Below are 19,444 nucleotides of genomic sequence, written 5' to 3' on the forward strand. Positions count from 1 at the left end.
TTCTAAATGTAACATTTATTATATTTCCACTAGTCTACTTGTAGACTTAAGTATCCAAAGTAAGATACTTAAAGAACATAGAGTGCTAATTACCTGAAATCCAGGAAACCTGACAATCTTGGAAAGTTTCTCCTTTATGAATGCCAGGAGGGGAGGAGGGGAGCCTCTCCTGCACTGTCAAATTTCTACTAAGACCAAGGGGTAGGTAACATGTCTCCTGGAGCTGTGGGCCACTGGCCTCCAAGCTTAGCATACTCCAGGATAATGCATCTGTGCACGGTTAGAGTGGGGAAGGGCCAGCTCCTGGTCATTCTGCACCTCTTACCCGAGGTCCATCTGCCTGGCCTGCTTTGCTTTCTTTCGAGGGCCACCTCTGATTGTCATGGGCATGCTTCAGAGAAATGTCATCAGTATATGGCTAAACATGGGACGGAACCAATAAGCAACTGGCTTTATTTTTCAAAATTCCAGGTGACTTGGATAAATTTATATGGGGAATCATCTTTTAAGATGGGCTGGAGAGGTGGCTGAGCAGTTAAGAGCGCGTATTATTCTTGCAAAGGACCCAGTTTCAATTCCCAGCACCCACATGGTGACTCACAACCAACTGTAACTCCAGCTCCAGAGGATGCAGTGCCCTCTTCCGACCTCCATGGGCACCAGGTGCACACACGCTGGAAATACACGCGTGCAAGCAGAACAATACAACAAACAAAATTAAGTAAATACATTTATTTTTGAGGCAGAATTTCACTATGTCACTCTGGCTGGCTGGTATTCATTATGAAGCCTAGGCTGGCTTTATAGTCATAGACATTCTGCCTGCCTCTGCCTCCCAAGTTAAAGAGATAAGCCTCGGTTAGATCCTAACAAATAAAGTTAAAACACTGACCTTCTGGAGAGCTGTAGTTCTGTTAGATAGGCTACCTCAGCTGAAAACTGAAGCTGAGTATCACACACATGTGCACATGTGCACACCTGTACACACACATCAACACCACATACTTACAAACACAACCCATACACATACAAAAACACCCATACGTGGCATCATGCACTTTTATCAGCACACCCATGTTGGTTTCGTTGCACAGAGGCCATGGTCTGCAGCAGGCACTTTGGTGTCTGGAGTGTTGCCTTACATGCTCCTCTGCTGTACCCATTCTCTCAGGGACGGTCCTTAGGCCTTTTTCTAGTTTGCTTTCTGATGCCGTGATTAAACACCATGATGAAAAGCAGTTTAAGGAAAGAAAAGGTTTGTTTAGCTTATATGCCCTGCCACAGCCCATCATAGAGGGAAGTCAGCACAGAAACAACAGCAACTGAAGCAGAAACTATGGAGAAATGCTGCTCTCTGGCTTGCTTAGTGGTCTCTCTCCAACTCATTCCCTAGTTCATGCTGTTATCTTTCTTATACAGCCCAGGTCCACCCGCCTGGGAATGGTGCTGCCCACAGTGGGCTAGGTCCTCCTACATCAGTCATCCATTAAGAGTCTTTTATAGATGTAGCCATAGGCAGTCTGATCAAGGCAATTTTTAAATTCCAAGCCCCTCTTCCCAGGTGACTCTAGGTTGTGTCAGGTTGACAATAAAAAAATTAATTACAAAAACAGCACAAGACTGTTGGCATGTGTTCTACTTTTTGAAAAAGGTGATGTTACTTGCCTTGATCTGTGGCCCTACCACCCTTCTTCATGGAATAATCCCTCCAGGCGTTTGACAAGTGCTTGCTGTTTTTAAGTTCCTATGAGGGCATAGCAACTGGTAGTGGCCATCTCTGCTCCCCAGTTGTGTACCAACGCAGACATCTTGGGCAGAGAAAAGGACAGCTTGCTGCCCTCACTGTGTAGTCACAGTAAACAGCTCTACTTTTGGGTCCAGTAAGTGACCCACAGCAGTCACGCCTGTCTCCTCCTTGAAGCCCAGCATGTCTAGTTAGGCTGTTACCTCAAGACCCCTTAATTGACTGATGAGCTTGGGCTCTGGGTTGGATGGAAGAGGGAGGGGACAGGATTGTCACCTGGGATCCTCATTGGCTCACAGGTATGTGCCTCCCTCTCCTGCCTCCAGGACATTGTCACAGGCTGTTAGGTCCAGAAGTTCTTCAGGATCATGGTTTCTTCCAAAAAGGGACTGGTGGTGATTGATGCTGATGAATTCTGAGCCCCCATTGACCACCGGACGGTATCCCATTGAACAATCCACATGGGTGTTGCTCTAGAAACGTAATCAGCTACCATTGGACCTACTTGGTGTTAAATTCTGCTAGCAGCCAGGTTGGCTTCAGCACTAATAGGGTCACTAATGCTGACAGGAACAGATCTTACAGGACTCATCGCACGTAGACAAAGCTGAGTAAAGAGAACCTTTGTCAGAAAAGGTGACTGAAACCTGAGCCGGCTCTGCTGCTGATTAAATGACTTCATCCTGAGGTCTTGTGTAGAAGTGAAGTAATTGCAAGCCGGATCCACATGCACAGAGTAGACATGGTAGTAATGATGAAGCCCAATCCACATGTGAGCATCATGACAGCTGATGATGAAGCCCAATCCACACATGCACAGAGTAACCATGGTGGCTAATGGTGAAGCTCGATCTGCGTGTGCTCAGAGCGTCCATGGTGGCTAAGGCTGACCTGTCTTGGTCTCTGCTATCTTAAGATGAAAGGAAGCGGGGGTGGGGGGGTTTTATAGAAATGACTAAAGAAAGCCCAACAGGGGTACCCATGCTTCTGAGACAGATGTTCTGAGCACTGTGAAACCTGAAGGGTTGCTGAGGCTGTACAGCCCCCTGCACAGACCTGGGGATGCCTGGACTCCTCTGTGGAATCTGTTTCCTTGACTGCTGGCTGAAGTGGCACCATGCCTCGCCGTGGCAGTTATACATAGAATGTGTAGGAGTGGCCCTGCTGAGCAGAGGCTCAGTCACTAGCCCATGGTGTGGGAGAATTGTTCCCAAGACTCAGGAGCTGCCCTGGCTTCGGTTCAGAGGCTTTCCAGTTCTCGCTGGACCCTGGAGCTCCAGAAAGGGGGTGGCTGTACATAAGGGAGTACAAGTACTAATGTCACCTGTTATTGCTCTCCTACCACAGAGCCAAGCCTTAGAGCCTTAACACCCTGTAAACTGTCTAACCCTGTCAGCTACGAACAAGAGAGACCCAGGCCAGGCTGGTCTTGTACTCCTGCCTCACCACAGTATCTGAGGACCTCTGTTGAATCCACTTTGGAGGGTGGGGATATCACTGTCACCTGGGATGGAGAAACTTTAGATACCAGTTCCCCCAGAATAGGGCCAGCCCCCAGCACTTCTTTTTTTTTCCCTGCCTCTTTTTCTCTGATACAAAGTTTCCTTAGGTAAAGTATGAGGTTAGCCTCATACTTTCTGTGTAGCTCAGGCTGGCTACTCTTGATCCTCTTGTCTGTCTCTTAAGTGCTGAGATTATAGGCATATGCCACCAAATATGGCCTGCTGCCAGGATTTCTGAAATGATTTACTGGGGGATAGGCTACCTAACTCAGAGACCCCTCCCCTAGCTTGACTCTCGATGACCAATTAGAGAACACCACGGTACAGCCTAGAGACTATGGTGGCTCTTCTCCCAAATCCTGGCTTTACTATAGAGCGTGCATGAGCTACCCCTCCAGCTCTGAGCACCAGGTAGGTACCTGTGCTCTGCTGTGCCTGGGGATGTAGGTCCTCATGCTCCCAGGACTTAGTGCTCAAACCAGGTCAATGTTAGAAATAGTGGTTTGGCCAGCTCACCCCTAAATCTTTTTTCCCCATGTACTAGGCGTTAGGGGAATGTGCTTGTTGGCTTTCAACAAAAACGGTGGGGTTTGGTTCTGTCCTCATACCACAGACACAAAAATGGGGGACAGTAGTCCCTGCTCCTCGGAGGCTCCAGTCTACGTGGGGTTTCAGGCTGTACTATACCACCTCCTTCACAGATTCTCTTCTATGGTGTGCCAGTGAAATCTGGAGGGTCTAAAATAGCATGCTGAATGTAGACTCACTCAGGCCATTGAAACCAGACTCAGGGAGGAGAGGGGAGTGTGCTGTGCTATTTGGTCAGGCTGTACTGAGGGCAGGACTCCAACCCTCTGTAACTGGGTAGCCAGTGTTCCTGGGGACTGACTCCAGATTTTTTTAACAGGCTCAGCATTGCCCCTGTGTAATTTTGACACCCAGGCTGGAGGGGCTTGCTGGCATGTAGACCAACCAGCCTCACCTCTTACAGCCTAGCTTTGAACAATGCACTCTGCCTGGGTGTTCATTCCATTGATACCAGCAAGTCTATCACTGGAAAGCACTCCTCATGGGACGGTGGGGAGAGAAGGGAAGATTGTCCTCTGGGAGTTCTTGACTCCCCAATGATTGTTCTATAGCTTGAACTCGTGGCTGAGTCCATAATTATCTAAGTGTTACATGAGGGTCAGGCAGATAGTTTTGTACAACCCATGCACTATAGATGATTTTTATTTTGTTTATTTGTTTACTTACAGGATTGGTTCCATGTATCCCAGGCTGGATTTGAACCCCCTATATAGCCAAGGATAATCTTAAACTTCTGGTTTCCCTGCCTCCACTCCCAAGTGCTGGCAAAACAGGCATCCTCTATGGCACCAGTTTTATTGGGTCCTGGGCAATGACCTAGGGCTTTGTGAATGCTAGGCAAGCACTTTAACCAACTACAAAACAACCTCAGTTCTGGTTTCTGTGTGTTTTATTTCCGAGTCTTTTATTTCTTTTGAGACAGCATCTCACTATTTAACCATAGCTCGCCTAGAACTCACTACATAGATGAGATAGACTGACTTCATACTCAGAGGTCTGCCTCCTCTGCCTCCTGATTTCTGGGATTAAAGGCATGGGTCACTATCCCCCAGTTGCCACCACGAATGCATGTATGTATGTGTATGTATGTATGTATGTATGTATGTATGTATATGTATATATATGTATATGTATGTATGTGTATATATATGATATGTATGTATGTGTACACACACACACACACACACACACACACACACACACACACACACACACACGGAACTCTGTAGACCAGGGTGGCTTCAGAAATCCACCTGCCTCTGCCTCTCAAGTGGTGGGATTAAAGGCGTGTACCACCCCTGCCTGGCTCAGTTCATATATTTTTAAGAAAACAACTCAAAGCAGAGTGCTGAGGGAGTCAGAGGAATCCAAAGGGTATGCCCTAAAATATTAACAGCATTGACATTTTAGGACGAGGTTATAGTTCCGTGGTAGAACAGTTATCTAACATGGGTGTGACCTGGGCTCAATCTCTAGCACTATAAAAACAAAACTCTCTATCTGGCCATTTAGAAAGGGGCTTTAGGCTAAGGCCTTATTGATAGTACCACTGAGCAAGAAGAAACAGCCATTGTTTTAAGGGCAGGGGGAGATGGGGAGTGGGGGGAGTGGTCATAGCTAAGGTTCAGGCTTGGAGTAGACAGGCCCTGATTTCATATCCTGCAGTCCAGTGCAGGAGTAGGAAATGCTGGGAGAGGGGGATTCATGGTCCTTCTCCTGGTGCATCTTCAAAAGAGCAGCTTGCCTCCTGGCACCTGGTAACCAGAGCAGGAAATTCTGTGGGTTTGAGACTGAGCATCTCTGAGACTGGATGAATCTGGAGTCAGATCATGGGAGGGGCCGGGCACTAGGAGAGGGTAGGCTGGGGATGAGTGTAGGGCTCCTCCCTCTGCTGAAGCAGCAGGTAGCCTTAGGTTGGCTGCTTGCTTCTCCTGAGGGCTTTGTGGGGCAGGACGGCAGTCTGAGTTTCGGTGAGCCACAGGTGACCCCTTCTCTGCCCTGCCTTCTAGCACTGCTTCCAAGGACTCTATCTGTTCCGCCCCTGCCACAAGCATGTTATAGCTTCCTCGTGCTGGATGTGCTCGACAACCACAACCCATATTGTCTGCCTCTGTTGCTACAGTCACACTGCTTGTTCAGTGTTGTCATCCTTCCGGACCCTCATTAGCATCTGACACTGCCAACTTTCCGACTTTCTGGGCACCCCTGCCCCTGCCCAATCTGGACCAATCTGAGTACTTTCCGTGCTAGTTTGTCTATCTCGCACAGATACTTACGTAGTTTTCCAGTACACACACCCTCGCTGGGTTACTCCTCCGAGGTAGCTACTTATCTATACTTATTTCTGGCTGCCTTCTTCTCACTTTCATCATGTCTTCGTTTGGAAAGGTGCCTTAACTCAATGGATGCTAGAGTAATCCATTTCCTTTCTTCAAATAATAATAATAATAATAATTATTATTATTATTATTATTATTATTATTATTATGCCAAAGCAATATCCCATCTTCCAAAGTGGGGACTCTGTACCCCTCAGTGCCTCCCTGAACCTCCATACACAAAGCCCAACCTTTCTGCTTCTGGAGATGCCCCCATGACATTGTGAGACTCGGCCCAGATTGCCTTTCTAACCCCAGCCAATTCAGCCTGTGCTCCATCTGTAGACCCACTGCCCACCTACCGTCCACAACTCGAGGAATCCCTTCCCACTGTTACTTGTCTTGGCCACACACTACTAATGCACAGAAGCATATTCTCGCAAATTCACCTTTCTTGCAACAACTTGAAGTAATCCCTTCATTTCCTTCATCTCCGCGGCTTTCTGTGCTGATGGTACCTGCATTGCTACTGTGCCTTCCAGACTTTGTGCGTCTGCCAGGGAGTCTGATTTGTGGATATGGCTCTCCCCCCAGAGACCTGTAGGTCCTTCAGGGCAGGGTCTAAGTGCTTTTGTCTCTGTGTCCTGTGTGTACCTAACTCATACGTGGGCTCACACACATTAGCTTTCTTCTTGGGTGGGCCCTGTGAACTGTCAACAGCACTTTTTACTGAAGGTCTTGAATGCATACAAAACAACAAGGTGTATAAAATTCAGCCTGCCCTTCTGTGAGAAGACAGCTCCTGTCACACCCAGCTCTCCTGTGAGCTCTGGGTCCATTTTGATGGCTGTGCAGAGGGTGCAGCAGTGAGATGTCCGGCTTCCATCCCATCCTGCTCATATTTGTACCCTGTAGAATTCTTCCTGCTCGCAGTAGAGGTCAGAGCGCTGCTGCTCTGCGTGAATAATGGAGCAGTCATGTGTCGGTGTTCTGCTGGGGGCAGAAGTCTGTCAACCAAATATTGACGTAAAAGCTATTTAGGCTGACTCCACCATTAAAAGTCCAGATGTTTTCGTATGATTGCCATTCAGACCAGGGTGAGAGGGAATCTTAATTTGTCTTTAATTTGCATTTTGCTGATGGCTAGTGATATTGAACATTTTTTATGTTTATTGGCCATTTTTATAGTCCTTCATCTTTTTAGAACTGCCTGTTCCTCTCATTTTCCTATTTATTGAGCGGGTTATTTGATTCCTTGGTATTTAGTTATTTTTAGTTCTTTGTATATTCTATCCCAGATATTAATCTTTTGTCAGATTTGCTTTTAGAAAATACTTCTACGAATGCTGGCAGGGATGTTGAGAAAATAGAATTCTTATGGAATTTTATATTGATGGAAATTTAAATTTGTCCAACCACTATGGAAGTCAGCATGGAGACCCTCTAATAATAATAATGAGGAGGATGATGATAATAATAATAATAATAATAAAACTGAAACAAAACTGTCACATGATCCAGCTATGTCATTTCTGAGTATTTGCCAGAATATATCACAGAGACACTCACACATCCAGGTTCATTGTTGCACAAGTCTCAATAACAAGATGGAATCAGTTTATATATCCAGCAACAGATAAGTGAAAACAGTGTGGCACACACATGTAATGGAGTTTCATCCACATGAATGGAATTGCCCTGTTTGCAGGGGAAGGACTGCAGCTGGAGATGATTAAGTCAGATTCAGATAATATGGGCATGTTTTATATCGTTGGTAGATCTTAGATTATATGTATGTATATCTATTTTATGTATGTATATATGTTATATATGGATATGGAACATAAAAGTACAAGTGAAACTGTAGAGATTGAAAGGGAGAAACATGGTCAAATACATGCTACATATGCATGCTGATGTCTGTGAGACCCAGCACTGTATATAATAAACATACACCAACTTAAGGAAAGAATTTCATACGTTTGCTTTTAAAATGTTTTGGATACAACCAGGACATGGTTAACTGTTTTGTCACTAGGTGAAGGGTACGTGTTTTAGTAATTCATTATTAGGTGATTTTCTCATTGTGTGAACAGGACAGAGAGCACTTACATAGACATAAATGGACAGGACAGTCACTTGAAATGGCCGCTGTGCACATCAAGAGACACACAGATGGGCATGGTAGCCCATGCCTGTGACTCCAGCATAGAGGAGCTGAAGCAGGAGACTCAGACAGGCAGCCAGGGTTAAATAGTGAGCTTAGGACCATCCTGGCCTACACAGTGAGACCCAAAACACTATTTACAAGGACAAAATGATGGCTGAATTGGTAAAACATTTGCCTGGCACTCTTTGGGACCTGAGTTTGACTCCCCAGAACCCACATTCAAAACAAAACAAAGCATTGGTCTGTGATTACAATCTCCACACAATATAGGCACAAAGAAGTGGGTCTCTGGAGATTGCTGTCAGCTAGCCCATCCTACTTGGTGAAGCTCCAGGCCAATGAGAGATCCCACCTGAAACAAATGGTAGAGGGCACCTGACCACCAGTGCTCTACACCTGTGCATGTTCACGCACATAAATGAAAAATAATTCTTAAGATACACAAACCAATCACACAGACATTTAATATCGTTGACAAGTATTATGGTCTGTATGTGACTTACATTCCATGCTTTTATAACACTGGCAGCAGAGTAGACATGTACACCACCATCACCACAAACAAGCAAGAAAACTATCCTACTCTCATATGGCCGTCACAGTATCACTAGGCAATAGGAATTTTTCAACTCCGTTATCTACATTATAAGACTATGGTTATATAAGTGTGTGTGCGTGTGTGTGAGTCCCAACTGAATGAAATGCTATACTTATTAGAGGGTTTTTTCCCATAAATCAAGCAAGTGACTGAAGTTCTCACCAAACTGCCCGAGGAACTGAAGTGGATGTGGTTTGTTGGGCATCATTCAGTATAAGCAAATGACATCAGGTAACAAGAAGCCCATGGCTCTTAGGAACGTAAAAAGGAGAGCTGTTTCCCACTCACCTGTGAGTCCTGGGCAGAAGAGGGTCCGATGCTCAGTTTCCTCCCAAGGCTAAAGCAGTCTCATGGCCTGCTTTAGTAAATCACGGGTTTATTAAAACATTCATATTATGCCTTCGCCGAGATGTGAGATAGAACTCAGAGGATCCACAAAGTCTGGGGTATTAGAAAAGCTTTGCTGGCCCTAGTGCAGGATTTTTTTTTTTTTAGTTAAACTGTGGCAACAGTACAGTGACCAAGACTTCCCTGCAGGGATATATGTCATATCTGCAAACTGAGACACACAGCTCCAACCTACTTGAAGGTAGGGATTCAGAGTTCCCATCATACCCCTCTTCCAAGCCCCATACAGGTTTGTAAGTCCTTACATTGAACATTGAGGTTAGGAAACTGAAGGTAAGTCTGTCTACAGCAGTTGACATGAAGAGCTGTACTTGTAAACCCTAAGGCCAGTTTTGCCTTAAAGAGCCTCCAGTGGTTCTACTGGCTCTGCAGGATTGAGTGTTCACATCTCGGAAGACTCTGGAAGTCCCAGAGACAGTCTAACATGGCCCAACTCCCATCCAGCCATGATGGGCCCCATTCACTGCCCTCCCCCCACCCCACCCCCAGTCCCAGCTCCAGAGAGCCCAGCTGCTGACAGATAAACTCAGACAAGCAACCCCTTGAGATGGAAGAGGTGTTCTTTAACATTGATGCAACTGGGAAAGTGTTTGCAAATCATTAGGGCAACTTTCAAAAGAACATTTCTCAAGTGTCTCAGAATGAAACTGTGCTCTGCCCGGAACTCCCTTGCTGTCTGAGTCTTATCTCTGCTACTAGGTGGATGGTACAAGCTGGAGGGTAAGCACTGGCTAAGAGCTGAAGAAATTGACAGCAATGGCTGCCCCAGGCCTGGTGCTCTGTGGCTGCCTTGCTGTCAACTGCTTATCAGCCCTGAGCCCCTGGCTGGCTCTGTACTCACCTGCAAAGCACCAGCTGCCTGCAAGGCTGAGGGAGCATGGCTTATTTTTAGAAGTTTTAGAAACTTATGAATTTAATTACGTGCCTTTTAAGGGACTGTCTTTAAAAACCTACCAGTTGAGCTTCAACAATGAATGAATGAGTGTAAATAGTCCCCTGGTGTCTAGTCCAAGAGCTTTCTTCTGCAATCCCAGAAGTAGCTGAGTGTGAGCACTGGATGTGGGAGTGGGGAGTGAGTATCCATGGAGGTGAGGATCAGGCAGACTCACATGCCTAGATTCTGAAGGAGGATCCAGAAGCACTGTGGATTAGCAGACAGAGCAGGAAAGTCACTACATGCAAATGGAGATAGAACAATCTAGAAAATGCCTTCAATTTTACAGATTCACACACGCTATAGATGCCAGCCTCTGTCTATGGCCACCAGCAACGTGCATTTTATACCAAGGGATGGAAAAGCTAATAGAAGAGGCTTTGGATGAAGGTCATCTATGCCTATTTTTTTTTTTTCGGAGCTGGGGACCGAACCCAGGGCCTTGCGCTTCCTAGGCAAGCGCTCTACCACTGAGCTAAATCCCCAACCCCTCCTATTTTTAATTTAAAAAAAAAAGCCCAGGACTATGTCCATCTGTTCAGAGTGGAAGCCTGCAAGGCCCAAGAAAGGTGGGCAATGGATTCCACGTCTTCCTCACAGATCTCCTTCCACCCTTCCCACAGGCCACTCTCCTCAGAGTCAGTTGATTCTTCTTAATACTATCAAGAGCATGCGCTGTAACCTTTGGCACACTACTGTGGCTCACTGGTCCCACACTTCCCTGGGTGACGCACTCTGAGGCAAAAGGTCAGATAGTAAATAGTGTAGGCTTTGCGGTCACAGTGTCTCCATGTTGGCTAATCATGGCTACTCTGGTAAGCTACCGCAGCCAGAGTAACTAAATGGATAAGCATTGCTGATTGCCTGTGAGACCTGGAGCAGAGATACCGAGATGCATCTGTTTGCCCCCAGTTGAGATCATCAGGTCAAGAGCTGCCTCTGCTGCCAGAGTCTACAAGCAAATCTGGCGCTTGTAAGGAGAACAGAGCCAGGGGCAGTAGTAGAGGCACGGGCCCCACCTTAAGGGAAAGCACAGGTGGAACTTACAGGGTGTGTGGTCTAAGTCATAGATGTTCCTCCATAGTCTCAGGCATTTGAATATTTACTCCCCATTTGGGGACTATTTGTAAAGAGTTAGGACATATGTCCTGAAGGAAGTATGTCACTGGGCATGTTTCAAGAGCTTAAAGACGTGATGCCATTTCCCATTCGCTCTTTCTGCTTCCTGTTTGTGGGTCTCAGCTTCTGCGCCAGCCACTGTCCCTTCCTCCTGCTGTAGGTCCATGCCATCATGACAGTGGACTCACTGTCCCTCCGGACAGTGGACCCTCCGGAACCATAAGTCCCAAATAAACCATTCCTTCTGGAAGTTGCCCTGGTCATGGTATTTTATCACACCAATAGGAAAGTAATACAAAGAGTAGAGGGCTCTGACATTAAAATATCCCTCCTTCCTTGGGCAGCCCTCCAGGCTAGTTGGACTTCTAGTTTCTCCCCTACTGCTAAACTTGGCGCTTCTAGCTATAGTCCTATTGACCTGGCCTGTCCTGTCCTGTCCTGTCCTGTCCTATCCTATATTCCTAAGCTATTTTCCATTCTGGTTATATGAAGAACTGAGCAGAACTGGACCACAAATGCTTTAATTCTAGCTTTCCTTTTGGGATGCGGTTCACCAAGGGTAATACGGTGACAGCAAGTATTGAATAAAACATGTTCATCTCAGTACCCCTCGGGGTGATAACAGTGTTTTCATGATACATATTAAAAATTAAAATGATGAGATATTTCTTCTGGGTTTTTTTTTCATCTGTGGCAGAGTCTTAAACAGCTTGGGACCCCAGCACCCTTGCCAACCCTTATACCTATTATTTCCTCTTATTAATCCCAGTGGTAAGACCGCATGGCTTGGTTGGCTTGCTTGTTTATGAGACTATTAAATTGCAGTGAGGAGCCTCTGGTGTTGGTAACAACTGGACAATTTGGGGCTGAGCAATGACAGCATTGCAGCCAGAAGCTGGTGCTGACTTGATCCCAGAGAATATGCTGGCATTTCACAGTGCAAGCCACTGTTACCAACAGTGCCCCAGACCTCAGTTACTGGGGTGTGCATTCATTCAGCCAGAGGAGAGAAGTGTGAATTCTCAGATTGTGTCTGCTTTCTGGTATTGCAAGTGAAGGAGCCCAGGATGCTAGCAAATCCACTTCACTGTGGGTGGGCTCCTTGGCTCATGTTTATGCTGACACCATGGCAAATCCCGTACGGTGAGGGCATTCTCGCTGGCTGTGACTCTTAGATGACCCTGCAACTGCCAGGCTGGTGCCGAATGTTCATTCTTAGGCCTGAGGCTATCACCACTTCTTTGTTCTTTATGGGCAATGGCTCCGTGGGGTATGCCACTGGCTACCTATGTGGTCAGCCAGCCTTCTTGAATGTGTGCGTCTTCACCTGCTCAGGCACAGTCCTGGCATGTGTCCTTTGTGGATTCATTTTTGAAAGCTATGAGGATACAGACTTTCTATAGATCTTCGTGTGTAGGTGGGGGCTGTGCATGTGTGTCCAAGAGTCGGTTCTTGCCTTCTACCTTGCTTTGTGGAACTGTGTCTCCTGTTGCTTCTGCTCTAAGCTAGGTGGCCCATGAGCTTCTGGGCAATTCTCCTACCCTGGCCTCCCATATCACCATAGGAGTGCTAGGATTACAGATGAATATTACCATCTCTGGCCGTATTACATGGGTTCCAGGGACGTAGACTCATGTCATCAGGCTTGTGCAGAAGTGCTTTTACCCTCTGAGCCGTCTCTGCCTCACACCAGACTTTCCTTATTATGACTCAAGACCTTTCTTGAGAAGGGGTCAGTAGGCACATAATCCCTAGTAAGCAAGGCTGGATTTGGCTTTGAATTTGGAAAAGAGATTTCTACCAGGCGGTTGTAGAGTCATTGTAAACAATTGCCTTAGGACCATGTTCGTAGGTGTTGTTGTTTATTTTTAAATTTTGGGAGAATTTTATACTTTACTGTATTCACATCATTTTTATTCCTCCCTTTCTCTCTCCAACTCCTCTCCTGTCCAACTCTCAAAAGTCATTATCTCTTCTATAATTACTTTATTTACACATGTATACAAACGTATGTGTGTGTGGAGAACATACATGTATGCAAGCTAGTGAGTCCACTTCCTGTTGCCCACATGAATGTATTTAGGGCTGAGCACTTGGGATTGGATAACCTATCTTGAGGCTCATCCCTGGAGAAAATGCTGACTCTCTAATCTCAGCAGCCATTAATGGCCTGTAACTCTTTATCTAAGGGTGCCTTGGGAAAGTGACCGCTCCGTGCTGATATGTTAACTGTTGTCGTGAAGCTCTTGTATAGGCAAGCACACTGTGGAGATTTTATGGGTGCAGCATTCTTGCTGTGCCTAGAGGACACTATCTCCCAGCAGACATTTTAAGGCCTTCTGGCTATTAAAATCTATCAACACACCCCCCCACCTCTGATTTTCCCTGAGTGTTAGGCAAAGTAGTTACTTTGTACAGGTATCAGTTGTGGCTGGGAACTCCACAGTTACTTATCCTTTACATTTTGACCCTTTGTGAATACCTGCTGACTTAAAAGTAGAAACTTCTTTGATGAGAGCATGAGAGGGATACTTGCCCGTGTGCCCAGGGATAAGAATTTATGGGACAGTTAGAAACTATATTAATTTAATGGCAGCAATAGAATCTTTTCTAGGGTCAATGACCTCACCTGCACTGGGTGGTTGGCTAGGGTTACAGTACCAGGCATGGATTCCCTCCTATGGTACAGGCCTTATATTCAGTTTGACAGCTATTTGGTTGCCCCCAGTTCCTGAGATAAAGGTGTCACTATCGCACCATTGGGGATATCTTGCTGTACCCGCCATTGTTGTGGTTCATAAGCTTTACAGCTGAGGAGGACCGCTGATTGCTTTTTCCCCCCTTGGCAGATTGCACAGCACCTTCCAATAATATGGAAGCTCACCCTCAGGGAGGAGGGTTTCAGGTCATTTCCAGTTTGGTTCCCACACGTGCCATATCTGAAGTGTGTGGTATCTTCAGCAATAGGAGCTTACTTTCAATTTCAAGGGCAATGGCACTTGCCTATATTGTTGGGGAGTCTCTTGGGGTCAAGTGACCAACAAATTGAAGGGAGGTTTTGTTGGGTAGTCTGTGGCTCTTGTTGGGGGAGCATCATCACCCTATGTGAAATAGCTCCATGTGAGTAATCTACGGAGCAGTGTTTCCCTGTGTCTTTTCTAAATACGGGTAGTGTTAATTACTTGTGCTTCCTTCCTGCCCTCTGTGCTAGCCTCCTTATAATCCCCAAAGTCCTGGGTAGTCTCTCCCCCTTCACAGCACCCATGTCCTCCTATGCCACACCACTCAAGGTTCCTTTCTACATTGCTTACTGGCTTCTGTGGTTACTTCAGATTATGCACCCAAATCCAAAGATTTGGAGCTCTGATCCCCATGCTGTGAATTAACAGAATTAGCACTGTAAAAATGACTGTTCTATCAAAAGCTATTTACAGATTCAGTGCGATCTAAGTAATCCTCTCTGACATTCTTCAAAAACTAGAAGACCCATATCTGTCACCCTGCATAAAAATCAACTCCAAGTAGATCGAAGGTCTCGATGTGAAACCTGGAACATGGAAACTGTTGGAACAAAAAAATCAGAATGGTCAGAGGAAAGGACTTTCTGAATGGAATCCATTCACCCAGGAACTAAGGCCAACAACCGATGAATGGGAAAACCGTCAACAGCCTCTATCCAGCAAAAGAAGCATCTGAGTGTGGCAGAAGCCCACAGGGTGGGGGTGAATCCTCGCCAGTTATCCATCCAATAGAGAAGAAATATACAGACTATACGAAAATTTTAGAAGTAATCAGAAAAACAAATGACTCGATTTTTAAAAAGCAGGCTCTGACTCTGAACAGAAGGTCTCAAAAGAAAAGAGAATAAATGCCTGAGAAAGATAAGGTAATTAACACCTTAGCAACCAGCAAAGTTCAAAGTGGCTAAGGTCAAGAAGACAACTAACAAGTTATGGTGAGGATATGGGGTAGGGGAACCCTCCAACGCTGTTTGTAGATTGCAAACAGTGCAGCCACTATGAAAATCAGTGTAGAGGATTCCCAGAAAACTGAAAATAGATCCAAGGTAGGGTGATTTATTTTTATGTACCTGGCCCTTTAAAAGATCCCTAGTTGATCAACTGGCCCTTCAAGAGAACTCTATGACCTTCGATGTGGGCGTTGCCTCTTGGACTTCTGGGAATAGGAGAGCATATAAAAGACCAGCAGAGACTGAGAGAGAGGTGTAGGGTCCAGCAGGCAGGAGAGTAGGGTCGAAGAGTTGGGTTAGAGCAGACAGTTGGTACGGAAAGAAAGGTTGAGTAGGGGTAAAGGAAAAGAAGACAGTTGGGGGCAGAAAAGAGACTGAACAGATTGGAAATGGGAGACCACTGAGCAGAAACTGAGCCAAGCCAGAGAAGATCTTGTCAGGAGACAGTTGGAAGTGGACCGGCTAGCAGAAATGAGAAGACAGTCGCTGACAATCGAGCCACTCGAGGCTGAGCTGAGCCAGATATTGTCAGGAGACAGTTGGAAGTGGACTCAGCTAGCAAAGTGACAGTTGGTGACAGTTGAGCCATGGGAGGCTGAGCTGAGCAGCTAGGCTAGAGCAGTTGTTATAGTTTGGAGCTGCTAGTACTTGGAAAACTGGGAGAAGGGGCTGTTTCAATAACACGTTGGGGAACTGAGGAACGGTTGGGAGAAACATTGGAAGGGATTGGGCTGGAAACTGGGAGGAGGACTGGCAAGGAGCTAAGAGAGATGGCTTCTGTCTGGGAGAAAAGGAGACATTAAAAGAAAACACACATTTTACAATCTACCATATGACCCAGCTCTACCACTCCTCAGCATATACCCAAGTGACTTGACATCCACAGATACTGCTTAGCCACGTTCTTTGCCACTCTGTTCTCAACAGCTGGGAAATAGAAACACAGATATCTTTCACCTGATGAAAGTGTGGTACATACATTGTGGAATTCTATGCAGCTATGAAGAAAAATTTGCAGGCAAATGGATATACCTGAAAAACATAGTGAGCGAGCTACCCCAGAAAGACCCAGTAAGAGAAATGCCATGTTTCCCTTATCTGTGGACCCACAATCCCAGTTTTCATCAAGAGCAACCTAAACCCCTCCAATTTTTCTTATTTTTATCATTTCCCTGTATCTAAAACTAGATGATTAAAAATCTAATCGGAAGCAAGTGGAACAAAACTGTAATCTCAGCTCCTTCGGAGGCTGAGGCAGGAGGATCTCACATTCTGGGCCTTCCTGGGTTAAAGAATGAACTCAAGGCCATCCTAGGCAACTTAGTGAGTGAGACACTGTCTCAAGAAGAGAGTCAGGTACCCAGCTCAGTGTTAGAATGGTCACCCAGACTGCACAAGGCCTTGGTTTCCATCCATAGTCTTACAATGGCATCCATATATATATATATATATATATATATATATATATATACATAGACATATTCAGCATGTATATATATGTATATATAAAGTAAAGGTAGAATGGCTGTTTGCAGTTAGGTGGAAGCCCTCAACCATACACTCCACTTTACTTCAAACCAGACTCTACCTCTCACAGTAGTATTCTGCTTCAGACACTCATTAAAACCATCTCAAGAGAAAGATGGTTTGTTAGAGCTGTGAAAGAGCATTTGGACAGCACTGTGTTAGCCGAGGCTTGTCCAGTCACTTGGAACCCCATGCCAGACCCTGACCTGTGAGTCTCTAATAGACCCTTTCAGGCTTCAGTGCCTGACCTGTGCCTTCTGCCAGTGTCAGGAGAGGCCAGCAGCCTGTCGAGGATTCTCAGCAGATTCTAAATAGTCTTGAAGTCTCCAGAAAGTCAGAGCCCCCAGCTTCCTGCCCCAGTAGGGTTGCTCTTCTTGTGGTTTCCTGGTGACAGAGATGAAGGCCTGATTCAGAAGTGTATGGGTGGGACCCACTGTGCATTAGGAAAACACAAAGCCTACCATGCTTGCTTTGCAAGGTTACTCTTTGTCCCTGGCAGGGTTGGCTCTGATGTTGCTGCCACCAGGTAGGAACTCAGTAATGTCCCCTCTGGATGTCACTGCACAGCAGTGCCATACTATGAGCATGAGCTGTAGGTCTTGCAGCTTGAAAAAGAACTCTTAGCTTCTTTTCCTGTTGCTGTGATAAAATGTTCTGGCGAAAGCAGCTTCAAAAGGTTTATTCTGGCTTGCAGGTCCCTGGGGTTCTTCATGGTGGGATTAGGCATGATGGCGGAGCAGGAGTCTGACTGGTCGTGCTACATCTGCATTCAAGAAGCAGAGAGTGACTAGAAAGTAGGGAAGATAAGGAGCCTCAAGGCTCACACCAGAGACTCATTTTCTCTAGCAAGGATCTACTTTCTCAAAGTTCCACCACCTTCCCTAGCTATGCCACCAAGAATCCAAACACATGATTCTACGGGGGATATTTCTGGTTCAACAGACATCTACACGAGTACACCTGTATTGCAGTTCTAACCAATGCATAGCTAAAAAAGGAAAAAACCTCACGTATTTGTTTTGTAACATCTGTTATATAGTTCCAGCTGAAGGTTTCCACCAGCAATTGCTCCATGTAGCTTAGAGGCCAAGGCCCTGCCCGCTTTCCTGCCTACATCCTCGAAACAGACCTAAGATTGCTTCAGCCACAGAGTCCCTGGGTATCCTTAGCTTATCCTCCTAAGCAAGCCTCCTGATACTTCCCTATGGAACACTTGATGTTGGTTTACCCAGAGAATCAATTATGGGCTAACAGGCCTTCATAATTACCCATTATAAACTAATTCCAATGTTGACAATGGCCGTACTGTGGGCCAAGCTTTCCCCTTTGCCCAGGAGATGGAAATCTGCCATCACTGTCTCTCCTGGCCCAAAACATTATGCCATCCTATTGAATTATGGCTTGAATGGCCTCAAGGCCGTTGGAGACATTGTGGATGTGCCCAGGCAGGTTCTGTGCAGTCCCCATCTCTGCTCTGGTCAGGACTTTGCACACGTGTCACTGAATTTACCTAGCCTGGCTCTTCCGGGGCTCTTGGTGTAGAAACCAAATCCATGTAGGAGGTTTCCACACCAGGGCCGTAGTGCCCTGCAATCCCTGCCCTGCTTGACTGTCTTCATTTTAATGCACCTTCTGCTTCTACAAGGCCTCATTCTTCCAGGCCACCATCCACCTTCCCTTCCACCTGAAGAGACTCATCCTATTCCTTTCAGAAGCTGCCTTAGATGCTGCCCCGATCCCCTTATGTGCGGCCTGACCTCACTGGGACAGCTCATGTGTAAGCGCCTGTCTAAGGGTCTTCCCCACAGTACCAACACCAGAGTCAGAGATCCTCTCTGCTTCGTTTACTGTGAATGCATGCAAGGTTGTGCTGTGGTGCCTGAGGTTCTGGAGAAACGTTGACAGTCTGAGTCCCTGACCCCTGAGGAGAGCTAGAAGCAATGGCAGTTCCCAAGGTGAGCTGCCAGCCTTCTTCACAGATGCCCTTCACAGAACGAGAACCTCAATACCAACGGGCAGGCCTTGCCTGCCTCCCTGACTCTGCTGGAGCTTCTGTGGCAGTCTCAGGTGGCTTTGGAGCCCTCCTGAGCAGAAAACACTCCATCTCTGGCTCACTCCATAGGAGGGCAGAAGTGACAGCAGATGGCCAATCCCACAGCCTGTCACCCAGAAGCCACATTCACAACTGCAAACCTACAACCCACACGTGTCCCCCAGCTCTTTCCTTGGTTGGTCTTAGGCATGAGATCCACAGGGGTAGAACCTGCCTTTGAAACTTGGTGTTCTCTCTTTGTGAAGTTTAAAAGGCCCAGGGCCCTATTCCAAGCATCAGTCTCAGGAGATGTGAAGTTACCTTGAAGACATAAGGAAACTCGTCTTTCAGCTGCATGGTCTCATTGCAAGGCTCTCTATAGTTTAAACAGAAAGCAGTAACTGTTTGACTTGGTGGAGACTCCAGGTGCTATGACTACAGAACCCATCCAAACCCCTGAGCAAGAAGGTATAGGATCAGCAGGAGGCCTACAGCCACAGAGCTCCTTAGCTAGGCAAATCCAGACTGATCCCA

General features: G+C 46.3%; 1 protein-coding gene across 9 annotated transcripts in view; it reads left to right on the plus strand.

Annotated features, from left to right (window-relative positions):
* Positions 1-19,444, plus strand: part of Sh3rf3 (SH3 domain containing ring finger 3) — a 335,379-nt gene that overhangs the window by 246,172 nt on the left and 69,763 nt on the right. Inside the window, exons 1-2 of one of the 9 annotated variants that reach the window (XM_039099202.2) lie at positions 15,410-16,422; positions 18,591-18,833. The exons of 6 other annotated variants lie outside the window; for them this stretch is intronic. In XM_039099202.2, the coding sequence (XP_038955130.1) occupies positions 18,819-18,833 (15 nt within the window). In that variant the 5' untranslated portion in view covers positions 15,410-16,422; positions 18,591-18,818. Of the gene's footprint in view, positions 1-15,404; positions 18,834-19,444 lie in introns of those variants that run through there. 2 more of the 9 variants (XM_039099200.2, XM_039099201.2) reach the window with 2 other exon arrangements.

This window comes from Rattus norvegicus, chromosome 20, assembly GCF_036323735.1.
Source record: "Rattus norvegicus strain BN/NHsdMcwi chromosome 20, GRCr8, whole genome shotgun sequence".
Classification (NCBI taxonomy): domain Eukaryota; kingdom Metazoa; phylum Chordata; class Mammalia; order Rodentia; family Muridae; genus Rattus; species Rattus norvegicus.